At 45.5% G+C, this 17,500-nt stretch overlaps 1 protein-coding gene across 1 annotated transcript in view; it reads left to right on the top strand.

The window, feature by feature from the left end:
- lama1 (laminin, alpha 1) overlaps nucleotides 1-17,500 on the top strand; it is a 76,261-nt gene that overhangs the window by 38,694 nt on the left and 20,067 nt on the right. The window contains exons 24-43 of the mRNA XM_034560689.1: nucleotides 517-750; nucleotides 1,365-1,508; nucleotides 1,593-1,766; nucleotides 2,394-2,579; nucleotides 2,691-2,818; nucleotides 2,908-3,022; nucleotides 3,125-3,265; nucleotides 3,483-3,601; nucleotides 3,705-3,794; nucleotides 3,876-4,066; nucleotides 4,220-4,374; nucleotides 5,231-5,326; nucleotides 5,430-5,541; nucleotides 5,644-5,800; nucleotides 5,879-6,089; nucleotides 16,436-16,531; nucleotides 16,609-16,772; nucleotides 16,858-16,996; nucleotides 17,140-17,242; nucleotides 17,353-17,469. Of these exons, the coding sequence (XP_034416580.1) occupies nucleotides 517-750; nucleotides 1,365-1,508; nucleotides 1,593-1,766; nucleotides 2,394-2,579; nucleotides 2,691-2,818; nucleotides 2,908-3,022; nucleotides 3,125-3,265; nucleotides 3,483-3,601; nucleotides 3,705-3,794; nucleotides 3,876-4,066; nucleotides 4,220-4,374; nucleotides 5,231-5,326; nucleotides 5,430-5,541; nucleotides 5,644-5,800; nucleotides 5,879-6,089; nucleotides 16,436-16,531; nucleotides 16,609-16,772; nucleotides 16,858-16,996; nucleotides 17,140-17,242; nucleotides 17,353-17,469 (2,872 nt within the window). The remainder of the gene's footprint in view (nucleotides 1-516; nucleotides 751-1,364; nucleotides 1,509-1,592; nucleotides 1,767-2,393; nucleotides 2,580-2,690; nucleotides 2,819-2,907; nucleotides 3,023-3,124; nucleotides 3,266-3,482; nucleotides 3,602-3,704; nucleotides 3,795-3,875; nucleotides 4,067-4,219; nucleotides 4,375-5,230; nucleotides 5,327-5,429; nucleotides 5,542-5,643; nucleotides 5,801-5,878; nucleotides 6,090-16,435; nucleotides 16,532-16,608; nucleotides 16,773-16,857; nucleotides 16,997-17,139; nucleotides 17,243-17,352; nucleotides 17,470-17,500) is intronic.

Here is a 17,500-nt window from a genome sequence, read left to right as displayed (position 1 = left end):
TGTACACACAAGTACACAAGCACACACACATGTAAACAAATACACAAGTACACAGAGATGTATACAAATACACACAAGTACACATGGATGTACACAAATACACACAAGTACACATAGATGTACACACAAGTACACATAGATGTACACACAAGTACACATAGATGTACACACAAGTACACAAGCACACACACATGTAAACAAATACACAAGTACACACAGAGGAACACGAGTACACAAACACACACATATGTAAACAAATACACACAGATTAACACAAATACACCCAAGTACACACAGATGCACACATGTACACACAGATGTACACAAGTACACATAAATACACACAAGTACACATAGATGTACACAAGTACACATAAATACACACAAGTACACATATATGTACACACAGATGTACACAAGTACAGACAAATACACACAAGTACACATAGATGTACACAAGTACACACAGATGAACACACAGGTGTATGATCAATACACGTCCTGGTGTATCTTCAGGCTTGCGGCTGCGTGGCGTCAGGAAGCTCCGCCCCTCAGTGTGAGCTGACCAATGGGCAGTGTCCGTGTAGAGGGGAGTTCTCCGGCAGGTCATGTGACCGGTGTGGCCCTGGGTACCATGGTTACCCAGCATGCTCGGCATGTGGCTGCGACCCGACGGGATCAGACGAGAAGTTCTGCAACGCCACGCTGGGAGTGTGTGACTGTCTACACACCGGGGAGTGTGTGTGCAAGGTACGTGTGTGTGTGTGCCAGTGTGTGTAAAATGGGCGTTTCAATGTGACCAGGTGGGCGTGTCCGGGCGGCGCTGTGAGGATGTGTGTGTATAATGGGCGTATCCATGTGACCAGGTGGGCGTGTCCGGGAGGCGCTGTGAGGATGTGTGTATAATGGGCGTGTCAATTTGACAGGTGGGCGTGTCCGGGTGGCGCTGTGAGGATGTGTGTGTATAATGGCCGTGTCAATTTGACAGGTGGGCGTGTCCGGGCGGCGCTGTGAGGATGTGTGTGTATAATGGGAGTATCCATGTGACCAGGTGGGCGTGTCCGGGAGGCGCTGTGAGGATGTGTGTGTATAATGGGCGTATCCATGTGACCAGGTGGGCGTGTCCGGGTGGCGCTGTGAGGATGTGTGTGTATAATGGGCGTATCCATGTGACCAGGTGGGCGTGTCCGGGTGGCGCTGTGAGGATGTGTGTGTATAATGGGCGTATCCATGTGACCAGGTGGGCGTGTCCGGGTGGCGCTGTGAGGATGTGTGTGTATAATGGGCGTATCCATGTGACCAGGTAGGCGTGTCCGGGCGTCGCTTTGAGGATGTGTGTATAATGGGCGTGTCCATGTGACCAGGTGGGCGTGTCCGGGCGGCGCTGTGAGGAGTGCGTCTCCGGCCGGTTCGCTCTGTCGGCTCAGAGTCCAGACGGCTGCTCCTCGTGTTTCTGTTCAGGACTCAGCTCGGCCTGTGAGGAGCAGGGAGGCCTGCAGCGAGTACCTGTGAGTACAAGTACACAGTGTAGTACACATGTACACGTGTAAATCTTTAATACACACGTGGAGGTAAACTCGCCGTCTCCACAGATCGCTCGCTCTCCTGCTCTGCTGTCATTGGTCAGCCAGTCTCACCTGCAGGGTGTAGTTTCTGGAGTCCACCAGCAGGGCGGCGATGCGCTGCTCGATACCCGACAGCTGAACAGCAGCCGGCTGGTTGGCCCACTGTACTGGAGACTGCCCCCCCGGTACCAAGGCCCGCAGGTACTGTGTTTATGTACTTTACAGTGTACTTTACGGTGTACTTTACAGTGTACTTTACAGTGTACTTTACAGTGTACTTTACTGTGTGCTTTACAGTGTACTTTACGGTGTACTTTACAGTGTGCTTTACAGTGTACTTTACAGTGTACTTTACAGTGTACTTTACTGTGTGCTTTACAGTGTACTTTACGGTGTACTTTACAGTGTGCTTTACGGTGTGCTTTACGGTGTACTTTACGGTGTGCTTTACAGTGTGCTTTACGGTGTACTTTACTGTGTGCTTTACAGTGTACTTTACGGTGTACTTTACAGTGTGCTTTACGGTGTGCTTTACGGTGTACTTTACGGTGTGCTTTACAGTGTGCTTTACGGTGTACTTTACTGTGTGCTTTACAGTGTACTTTACGGTGTACTTTACAGTGTGCTTTACGGTGTGCTTTACGGTGTACTTTACGGTGTGCTTTACAGTGTACTTTACGGTGTACTTTACAGTGTGCTTTACATTGTACTTTACGGTGTGCTTTACAGTGTGCTTTACAGTGTACTTTACAGTGTACTTTACTGTGTGCTTTACAGTGTACTTTACGGTGTACTTTACGGTGTACTTTACGGTGTACTTTACGTTAGCTGCTGTCGTACGGAGGTCTGCTGTCTTACATCGTCACCTTCTATGCTGAGGACGGCTCGGGGCTGTCCAATCAAGAGCCTCAGGTGCTGATGAGGGGCGGGGCCTTGAGGAAGCATGTGATATACACTGACATGCTCGCCCCGAGCAACGGCATCGGGGAACTGCACAACATCAGGTTGACAGAGGTACGGCTGCAGTGCATCATGGGAAACCAGGGAAGTGAAAATATAAACCTGCATGTTCATTATTGTGCGTGTGTGTGTGTGTGTGTGTGTGTGTGTGCATTTGTGTTACAGCACAAGTGGAAGTACTTTAATTCCGTATCAGAGAAGTCGGTGAGTCGCGATGACTTCATGTCCGTCCTCAGTGACGTTGAGTACATCATCATCAAAGCTTCATACGGGACCCGACTGCAGCAGAGCAGGTACACACACACACACACACACACACACACACGCACACACACACGTCACATGACATCTGTGTGATGATGTCATTTCCTGTGTTTTTAAGGATCTCTAACATCACCATGGAGACGGCGGTGGAGGCGGAGTCAGATGAGGGGGAGGTGGCCAGACTGATCGAGTCCTGCACCTGTCCACCTGGGCATGCCGGGCTGTCCTGTCAGGTACAAGCACACTGATCATCAATAAAAACATCAGAGGGTCAATAGATATCATGTTGGTGTTACTATATGAACCTTGTCTCTCTCTGACCTGTCTGTCTGCAGGAGTGTGCTGCAGGTTTTTTCCGTCAGCCTCTGTCTGAGTTGTCTTCTAAGAGTCAGAGGTCCCTGTTTGTTCGTCCGTGTGTTCGATGTCGCTGCAACAACCACAGTGAGAGCTGTGAGGCGGAGACTGGAGCCTGTCAGGTACGCCGCTAACACACGCTAACACATGCTAACACACGCTAACATGTGCTAACACATGCTTACACAAGCTAACATGTGCTAACACATGCTAACATACGCTAACACATGCTAACACACGCTAACACATGCTAACACACGCTAACACACATGTTGGGTGGAGCCTGGTTAAAAACTAACGGTAGAAATAAGTAGAATGCTGTTTCTATTTTTTGTCCAGGACTGTCAGCATCACACTAGTGGGCGGAGCTGTGAGCTGTGTGCCCCGGGGCATTATGGGAACGTCAGTGGCTCCATCAGCGACTGCTCACTGTGTGCCTGCCCCCTCGTGAACAACAGGTAAGTTTTAACTTGCACATTTGATTCATTTAACAATATTAGTATATATTTCATTGGCTTTACCTGTGTGTGTGTGTGTGTGTGTGTGTGTGTGTGTGTCTAGTTTCAGCCCCACCTGTGTGTCAGAGGGTGGGGTTGGTGGTTTCCGCTGCACCGCCTGTCAGAAGGGAAACGAGGGCAGATACTGTGAGAGGTGAGAGGGTGACAGTGTGACCTCAGTGAAGCTCAGCCAATCAGCTGAGAGCTCTGGTTGACGTGTGCCGTTGTCCTGCAGGTGTTCTGCTGGTTACTATGGCAACCCATCACTGCTAGGCGGTGCTTGCTCGCCGTGCGGCTGCAGGTGGGGGTCGCTGAGGCCGCTGTGCGACGTGCTGAGCGGACAGTGTGAATGTAAGGCCGGGGTCAAAGGTCAGTCATGTGACCAGTGTGACGAGAGGCACGTCCTGCAGGGTGGAGAGTGTGTGTGTAAGTACCAGCACAGACACACACACACACAGACACACACAGACGCATACTTACACACACTTACACACAGACACAAACAGACAAACAGAGACACACACAGACACACACACACATGTTGCGTGTCACCAGAGGTCATGTGTGTGTTTCTGACAGCGTGCGGTGACGATTGTTCCGGGGTTCTGTTGGACGACCTGGAAAAAATACACAACCACTTCCTGTCTGTCAACCTGAGCGCTGTTGCCATGGCACCGTACCGCCAACTGGTGCTGCTGGAGAACCTGACCAGAGAGATCCAGGTAAACATCCAGGTAGACATCCAGGTAAACATCCAGGTAGACATCCAGGTAGACATCCAGGTAGACATTCAGGTAGACATCCAGGTAGACATCCAGGTAGACATCCATGTAGACTTCCAGGTAGACATCCATGTAGACTTCCATGTAGACATCCAGGTAGACATCCAGGTAGACATCCATGTAGACTTCCAGGTAGACATCCATGTAGACTTCCATGTAGACATCCAGGTAGACATCCAGGTAGACATCCAGGTAGACTTCCATGTAGACATCCAGGTAGACTTCCATGTAGACATCCAGGTAGACATCCAGGTAGACATCTATGTAGACTTCCATGTAGACATCCAGGTAGACATCCAGGTAGACATCCAGGTAGACATCCAGGTAGACATCCATGTAGACTTCCATGTAGACATCCAGGTAGACATCTATGTAGACTTCCATGTAGACATCCAGGTAGACATCCAGGTAGACATCTATGTAGACTTCCATGTAGACATCCATGTAGACTTCCATGTAGACATCTATGTAGACTTCCATGTAGACATCCAGGTAGACATCTATGTAGACTTCCATGTAGACATCCATGTAGACTTCCATGTAGACATCCAGGTAGACTTCCATGTAGACATCCAGGTAGACATCCAGGTAGACATCCAGGTAGACATCCAGGTAGACATCCAGGTAGACATCCATGTAGACATCCAGGTAGACATCCAGGTAGACATCCATGTAGACTTCCATGTAGACATCCAGGTAGACTTCCATGTAGACGTCCAGGTAGACTTCCAGGTAGACGTCCAGGTAGACGTCCATGTAAACATCCAGGTGGATACAATAACATGTTACCTGCTGTGTGTTCATACAGGTGTTTTCAGGAAACAGCTCTGTCGCTCTGCGTCTTTCAACAGTCGAAGACGAGCTCCATCACTTGACCTCCGACCTCAGCGCTCTGCTAGAGCAGGTACCCATAATTCATTTCATTCATTGTGATTAAACTTCAGATGACTGAAAAGATTTGTTGACTAAAGAAAAGATTATATTTTTCCTGTGTCCTGATTGGCTAGGTTCCACGTCTGTCGAATGACCTGGAGAAAGTGGGCGTGTCCATAAACAACAGCCTTTCCCAGGGTGCACTGCTGCTGGAGAGCATCAGCAGCCTTCAGGAGAACATCCAGGGTAAACAATATGAACGTTAACAATGACGTCATCATGAACTCATCATAAAATAATAATAATAAAAATAAAATGACAAACAACTCTGAAATCTTATTGGTCCAGGTCTCCAGAGGGAGGCGGGGCATCTGAACCAAACCGAAGTTCAGGAGTTTGATTCAGCCAATCAGACACATCTGCTGGAGGAGGTGGAGTCCATGTTGGAAACCATCAAAGCCGCCAACCTAACGGCTGCCAACGCCTCGGCCAATCAGGAGCTCAGGTCTGTGTTTGTGTGTTAAATAAAAAAAGACAGATATACAAATACTTTACAATAAAAAGTTCCTCTGTGTCTCTGCAGTCTGGCAGAGTCTCTCGTCCACTCACTGCAGGTGGACTTCCTGTCCAGCAGGGCGGCGGTAGAGGACAGGCTCCGCCTCCTTGCCACCCCCCTCACAGTTGCCAAGGAAACGCTGCAACACGCTCACACACAGCTGAGCAGTGCTGAACAACGAAACGCACAAACACACACTCTGCTGGACGCCGCACACACTCAACTACGCCACTACCAGGTACACACACACACTACCAGGAATACACACACACACACACTACCAGGTATATACACACTACACACACACACTACCAGGAATATACGCACACACACACACTACCAGGTATATACGCACTACACACACACTACCAGGTATATACGCACTACACACACACACTACCAGGTATATACACACACACACACTACCAGGTATATACACACACACACACACACTACCAGGTATATACGCACTACACACACTACCAGGAATACACGCACACACACACACTACCAGGTATATACGCACTACACACACACACTACCAGGAATACACGCACACACACACACTACCAGGTATATACACACTACACACACACACTACCAGGAATACACGCACACACACACACTACCAGGTATATACACACTACACACACACACTACCAGGTATATACACACTACACACACACACTACCAGGTATATACACACTACACACACACACTACCAGGTATATACGCACACACACACACTACCAGGTATATACGCACTACACACACACTACCAGGTATATACGCACTACACACACACACTACCAGGTATATACGCACTACACACACACACTACCAGGAATACACGCACACACACACACTACCAGGTATATACACACTACACACACACACTACCAGGTATATACGCACTACACACACACACTACCAGGAATACACGCACACACACACACTAACAGGTATATACACACTACACACACACACTACCAGGTATACACACACACACTCTACGAGGTATATACACACTACACACACTACCAGGTATATACACACAAACAGACACTACCAGGTATACACACTACACACACACACTACCAGGTATATACGCACTACACACACACACTACCAGGTACACACACACACTACCAGTTATATACACACTAAACACACACACTACCAGGTACACACACACACTATCCAGGAATACACACACTAAACACACACACTACCAGGAATACACACACTAAACACACACACTACCAGGTATACACACACACACTCTACGAGGTATATACACACTACACACACTACCAGGTATATACACACAAACAGACACTACCAGGTATACACACACACACTACCAGGTATATACACACACACACTACCAGTTATATACGCACTAAACACACACTACCAGGTATACACACACACACACTACCAGGTACACACACACACTACCAGGAATACACACACTAAACACACACACTACCAGGTATATACACACTACACACACTACCAGGTATATACGCACTACACACACACTACCAGGTATATACACACACACACACACTACCAGGAATACACGCACACACACACACTACCAGGTATATACACACTACACACACACACTACCAGGTATATACGCACTACACACACACACTACCAGGAATACACGCACACACACACACTACCAGGTATACACACACACACACACTACCAGGTATACACACACACACACACTACCAGGTATATACACACACACACACACACACACTACCAGGTATATACACACACACACACACACTACCAGGTATATACACACAAACACACACTACCAGGAATACACGCACACACACACACTACCAGGTATATACACACTACACACACACACTACCAGGTATATACACACTACACACACACACTACCAGGTATATATACACACACACACACACACACTACCAGGTATATACACACAAACACACACACTACCAGGTATATACACACTACACACACACTACCAGGTATATACACACACACACACACACTACCAGGTATATACGCACAAACACACACTACCAGGAATACACGCACACACACACACTACCAGGTATATACACACTACACACACACACTACCAGGTATATACGCACTACACACACACACTACCAGGAATACACGCACACACACACACTACCAGGTATATACACACTACACACACACACTACCAGGAATACACGCACACACACACACTACCAGGTATATACACACTACACACACACACTACCAGGAATACACGCACACACACACACTACCAGGAATACACACACTAAACACACACACTACCAGTTATATACGCACTAAACACACACACTACCAGGTATACACACACACACTCTACGAGGTATATACACACTACACACACTACCAGGTATATACACACACACACACACTACCAGGTATATACACACAAACAGACACTACCAGGTATACACACTACACACACACACTACCAGGTATATACGCACTACACACACACACTACCAGGTACACACACACACTACCAGTTATATACGCACTAAACACACACACTACCAGGTACACACACACACTACCAGGAATACACACACTAAACACACACACTACCAAGAATACACACACTAAACACACACACTACCAGGTATACACACACACACTCTACGAGGTATATACACACTACACACACTACCAGGTATATACACACTACACACACACTACCAGGTATACACACACACACACACTACCAGGTATACACACACACACTACCAGGTATACACACACACACACACTACCAGGAATACACACACTAAACACACACTACCAGGTACACACACACACTACCAGGAATACACACACTAAACACACACTACCAGGTATACACACACACACACTACCAGGAATACACACACTAAACACACACACTACCAGGTATATACACACTACACACACTACCAGGTATATACGCACTACACACACACTACCAGGTATATACACACACACACACACTACCAGGTATACACACACTACACACACTACCAGGTATATACACACAAACACACTACCAGGTATATACACACAAACACACTACCAGGTATACACACACACACACACACTACCAGGTATACACACATACACACACACTACCAGGTATATACACACACACACACACTACCAGGTATATATACACACACACACACTACCAGGTATATACACACAAACACACACTACCAGGAATACACGCACACACACACACTACCAGGTATATACACACTACACACACACACTACCAGGTATATACGCACTACACACACACACACTACCAGGTATATACGCACTACACACACACTACCAGGTATATATACACACACACACACACACACACTACCAGGTATATACACACAAACACACACACTACCAGGTATATACACACAAACACACACACTACCAGGTATATACACACTACACACACACTACCAGGTATATACACACAAACACACACACTACCAGGTATATACACACAAACACACACACTACCAGGTATATACACACTACACACACACTACCAGGTATATACACACACACACACACACACTACCAGGTATATACGCACAAACACACACTACCAGGTATATACACACACACACACTACCAGGTATATACACACAAACACACACACTACCAGGTATATACACACTACACACACACTACCAGGTATATACACACACACACACACTACCAGGTATATACGCACAAACACACACACTACCAGGTATATACACACACACACACACTACCAGGTATATACACACACACACACACACACACTACCAGGTATATACGCACTAAACACACACTACCAGGTATATACACACACACACACACTACCAGGTATATACACACACACACACACACTACCAGGTATATACACACACACACACACTACCAGGTATATACACACAAACACACACACTACCAGGTATATACACACACACACACACACACACTACCAGGTATATACACACACACACTACCAGGTATATACGAACTAAACACACACACTACCAGGTATATACACACACACACACACTACCAGGTATATACACACACACACACACTACCAGGTATATACACACAAACACACACACTACCAGGTATATACACACACACACACACACACTACCAGGTATATACACACACACACTACCAGGTATATACGCACCACACACACACACACACTACCAGGTATATACGCACTAAACACACACACTACCAGGTATATACACACACACACACACACACTACCAGGAATACACACACACACACACACTACCAGGTATATACGCACACACACACACACTACCAGGTATATACGCACTAAACACACACTACCAGGTATATACACACACACACACACTACCAGGAATACACACACACACACACACACTACCAGGTATATACGCACTAAACACACACTACCAGGTATATATACACACACACACACTACCAGGTATATACACACACACACACTACCAGGTATATACACACAAACACACACACTACCAGGTATATACACACAAACACACACACTACCAGGTATATACACACACACACACACTACCAGGTATATATGCACTAAACACACACTACCAGGTATATACGCACTAAACACACACTACCAGGTATATATACACACACACACACTACCAGGTATATACACACACACACACTACCAGGTATATACACACACACACACACTACCAGGTATATATACACACACACACACTACCAGGTATATACACACAAACACACACTACCAGGAATACACGCACACACACACACTACCAGGTATATACACACTACACACACACACTACCAGGTATATACGCACTACACACACACACACTACCAGGTATATACGCACTACACACACACTACCAGGTATATATACACACACACACACACACACACTACCAGGTATATACACACAAACACACACACTACCAGGTATATACACACAAACACACACACTACCAGGTATATACACACTACACACACACTACCAGGTATATACACACAAACACACACACTACCAGGTATATACACACAAACACACACACTACCAGGTATATACACACTACACACACACTACCAGGTATATACACACACACACACACACACACACTACCAGGTATATACGCACAAACACACACTACCAGGTATATACACACACACACACTACCAGGTATATACACACAAACACACACACTACCAGGTATATACACACTACACACACACTACCAGGTATATACACACACACACACACTACCAGGTATATACGCACAAACACACACACTACCAGGTATATACACACACACACACACTACCAGGTATATACACACACACACACACACACACTACCAGGTATATACGCACTAAACACACACTACCAGGTATATACACACACACACACACTACCAGGTATATACACACACACACACACACTACCAGGTATATACACACACACACACTACCAGGTATATACACACAAACACACACACTACCAGGTATATACACACACACACACACACACACACTACCAGGTATATACACACACACACTACCAGGTATATACGAACTAAACACACACACTACCAGGTATATACACACACACACACACTACCAGGTATATACACACACACACACACTACCAGGTATATACACACAAACACACACACTACCAGGTATATACACACACACACACACACACACTACCAGGTATATACACACACACACTACCAGGTATATACGCACCACACACACACACACACTACCAGGTATATACGCACTAAACACACACACTACCAGGTATATACACACACACACACACACACTACCAGGAATACACACACACACACACACTACCAGGTATATACGCACACACACACACACTACCAGGTATATACGCACTAAACACACACTACCAGGTATATACACACACACACACACTACCAGGAATACACACACACACACACACACTACCAGGTATATACGCACTAAACACACACTACCAGGTATATATACACACACACACACTACCAGGTATATACACACACACACACTACCAGGTATATACACACAAACACACACACTACCAGGTATATACACACAAACACACACACTACCAGGTATATACACACACACACACACTACCAGGTATATATGCACTAAACACACACTACCAGGTATATACGCACTACACACACACTACCAGGTATATACGCACTAAACACACACTACCAGGTATATACACACACACACACACACTACCAGGTATATACGCACTACACACACACACTACCAGGTATATACGCACTACACACACACACTACCAGGTATATACACACACACACACTACCAGGTATATACGCACTACACACACACACTACCAGGTATATACACACACACACACACTACCAGGTATATACGCACTACACACACACACTACCAGGTATATACGCACTACACACACACACTACCAGGTATATACACACACACACACACACTACCAGGTATATACACACACACACACACACACTACCAGGTATATACGCACTAAACACACACACTACCAGGAATACACACACACACACACACACTACCAGGTATATACACACACACACTACCAGGTATATACGCACCACACACACACACACACTACCAGGTATATACACACTACACACACACACTACCAGGTATATACGCACTAAACACACACACTACCAGGAATACACGCACACACACACACTACCAGGTATATACACACTACACACACACACTACCAGGAATACACGCACACACACACACTACCAGGTATATACACACTACACACACACACTACCAGGTATATACACACTACACACACACACTACCAGGTATATACGCACTACACACACACACTACCAGGTACACACACACACTACCAGTTATATACGCACTAAACACACACACTACCAGGTACACACACACACTACCAGGAATACACACACTAAACACACACACTACCAGGTATATACACACTACACACACACACTACCAGGTACACACACACACTACCAGTTATATACGCACTAAACACACACACTACCAGGTATACACACACACACTCTACGAGGTATATACACACTACACACACTACCAGGTATATACACACAAACAGACACTACCAGGTATACACACACACACACACACTACCAGGAATACACACACTAAACACACACACTACCAGGTATACACACACACACTCTACGAGGTATATACACACTACACACACTACCAGGTATATACACACAAACAGACACTACCAGGTATATACGCACTACACACACACACTACCAGGTATATACACACACACACACACTACCAGGTATATACACACACACACACACTACCAGGTATATACACACTACACACACTACCAGGTATATACACACAAACACACACTACCAGGTATACACACACACACACACACTACCAGGTATACACACACACTACCAGTTATATACACACTAAACACACACTACCAGGTACATACACACACACACTACCAGTTATATACGCACTAAACACACACTACCAGGTATACACACACTACCAGGTATATACGCACTAAACACACACTTCCAGGTATACACACACACACACACACTACCAGGAATACACACACTAAACACACACTACCAGGTATATACACACACACACTACCAGGTATATACACACTACACACACTACCAGGTATACACACACACACACTACCAGGAATACACACACTAAACACACACTACCAGGTACACACACACACTACCAGGAATACACACACTAAACACACACTACCAGGTATACACACACACACACTACCAGGAATACACACACTAAACACACACACTACCAGGTATATACACACTACACACACTACCAGGTATATACACACAAACACACACTACCAGGTATATACGCACTACACACACACACTACCAGATATATACACACACACACACACTACCAGGTATACACACACACACACACTACCAGGTATATACACACTACACACACTGCCAGGTATATACACACAAACACACTACCAGGTATACACACACACACACACTACCAGGTATACACACACACACACACACACACTACCAGGTATACACACACACACTACACACACTGCCAGGTATATACACACAAACACACTACCAGGTATACACACACACACACACACTACCAGGTATACACACACACACACACACACTACCAGGTATACACACACACACACACACACTACCAGGTATATACACACACACACACACACTACCAGGTATATACACACACACACACTACCAGGTATATACACACAAACACACACTACCAGGAATACACGCACACACACACACACACTACCAGGTATATACACACTACACACACACTACCAGGTATATATACACACTACACACACACTACCAGGTATATACGCACTACACACACACACACTACCAGGTATATACACACTACACACACACTACCAGGTATATATACACACTACACACACACTACCAGGTATATACACACACACACACACACTACCAGGTATATACACACTACACACACACTACCAGGTATATATACACACACACACACACTACCAGGTATATACACACAAACACACACACTACCAGGTATATACACACTACACACACACTACCAGGTATATACACACAAACACACACACTACCAGGTATATACGCACAAACACACACACTACCAGGTATATACGCACTAAACACACACACTACCAGGTACATACACACACACACACACTACCAGGTATATACGCACTAAACACACACTACCAGGTATATACGCATTAAACACACACTACCAGGTATATACGCACTAAACACACACTACCAGGTATATACACACACACACACACACTACCAGGTATATACACACACACACACACACTACCAGGTATATACACACACACACACACACACTACCAGGTATATACACACACACACACACACTACCAGGTATATACACACAAACACACACACTACCAGGTATATACGCACACACACACACACTACCAGGTACATACACACACACACACACTACCAGGTATATACGCACTAAACACACACTACCAGGTATATACACACACACACACTACCAGGTATATACACACACACACACACACTACCAGGTATATACACACACACACACACTACCAGGTATATACGCACTACACGCACACACTACCAGGTATATACACACACACACACACACTACCAGGTATATACGCACTACACACACACACACACTACCAGGAATACACACACACACACACTACCAGGTATATACGCACTAAACACACACTACCAGGTATATATACACACACACACACACTACCAGGTATATGCACACACACACACACACTACCAGGTATATACACACAAACACACACACTACCAGGTATATACACACAAACACACACACTACCAGGTATATACACACACACACACACACACTACCAGGTATATACGCACTAAACACACACTACCAGGTATATACACACACACACACACACTACCAGGTATATACACACACACACACACTACCAGGTATATACGCACTAAACACACACTACCAGGTATATACACACACACACACACACTACCAGGTATATACGCACACACACACACACTACCAGGTATACACACACACACACACTACCAGGTATATACGCACACACACACACACTACCAGGTATATACACACACACACTACCAGGAATACACACACACACACACACACACACTACCAGGTATATACGCACACACACACTACCAGGTATATACACACACACACACACACTACCAGGTATACACACACACACACACACTACCAGGTATATACGCACACACACACACACTACCAGGTATATACACACACACACACACACACACACACTACCAGGTATATACGCACACACACACACACTACCAGGTATATACGCACACACACACACACTACCAGGTATACACACACACACACACACTACCAGGTATATACACACACACACACTACCAGGTATATACGCACACACACACACACTACCAGGTATATACGCACACACACACACACTACCAGGTATACACACACACACACACACACTACCAGGTATATTATTAATAATCTATAATAAGACCTTTTAATAATAATCTATAATAAGCCCTTTATTACTTATTAATAATCTATAATAAGACCTGTATTAATAATCTTTATTAATAATCTATAACAAACCCTGTATTAATAATCTATAATAAGACCTGTATTAATAATCTTTATTACTAATCTATAATAAACCCTGTATTAATAATCTATAATAAGCCCTGTATTGATAATCTTTATTACTAATCTATAATAAGCCCTGTATTACTAATCTATAATAAGCCCTGTATTAATCATATTACTGATCAATAATAGGCTCTCCACCACTCTCTGCTGGTGGACGGGCTGATGGAGGACAGTCAGCTGCTGCTGGACGACGTCCTGACGGAGGAGTTCACCAACAGCACCACGGTGAGAGCAGCCCTCCTCATCACAGGTGATATACATATATATGAATATGAATAGTTACCAGGTGTGAACATGTGCAGCAGGGGGAGGAGCTTAGCGGGCAGCTGGAGCGCTGGCGCCCCCTGCTGAGGAGACAGGTCGACGCGCTGGTGATCGGACTGAAGAGGACCGACGCCTTGGAGAGGGTCTACCAGGCAGAAGGCCACGCCCACCTGCTGCAGAGCCACGCCCACTCCATTCACAGGTAACTGTGTGTGTGTGTGTGTGTGTGTGTGTGTGTGTGTGTGTGTGTGTGTGTGTGTGTTCATCAGACCGTTTTCGTCCCTCAGCTCTCTGGCGTCGGTGTGTAACGTGTCTCAGAATGGCAGCCGATTGGCTCTGCTGGACAGTGACATCACAGAACGCGTTGACTCCGCCCAGCAGGTTGCTGTCATGGCCCATAGCTCCGCCTCCCTCACGCTCAACATGGTGAGTGTGTGTGTACGTGTACTTGATGAACTGTGGAAAGTTATCATGACCTCACAGAGTGCCGGCGTCTGATTGGTCATTGACATCACTTGGCGCCTCCCCTCACAGCGGCTCAGTCAAATGAATGAATGTATTGATTTCAGACCATCCAATCAGAGTGGCTGCTGCCACAGGAGGGCGGAGCCAAACTGAGCGTCAGCGCTGCTCTTTTAGAAGGAAGTAGACGACTCAACGAGTCGACAGAAGGTTTTTATTCTACATTCACCCAAAAAATGTTTTTCAATTTAATAGAGAAGATGATTTTATTTACTTTTAATGAATTTGTAGAAGTTCAGTTTGGAGTTTCTGCTTTTCAGCGCTGCAGTGGAACGCTTCCACGGTAACCAGCAGGCTGCGATTGGTCAGAGACGGCGTCTATAACTGCAGCCTCCTCCTCCGGCAGCCAATCAGAGAGCTGCAGAGCCTCCCTAACGGTGAGGCATTTTAGGTTCCAGATGAACACTA

The sequence above is a fragment of the Cyclopterus lumpus genome, chromosome 20, assembly GCF_009769545.1.
Source record: "Cyclopterus lumpus isolate fCycLum1 chromosome 20, fCycLum1.pri, whole genome shotgun sequence".
Taxonomy (NCBI): domain Eukaryota; kingdom Metazoa; phylum Chordata; class Actinopteri; order Perciformes; family Cyclopteridae; genus Cyclopterus; species Cyclopterus lumpus.
The sequence above is the reverse complement of the archived record's forward strand: the minus strand, read 5'-3'. Positions and strand labels throughout refer to the sequence as shown.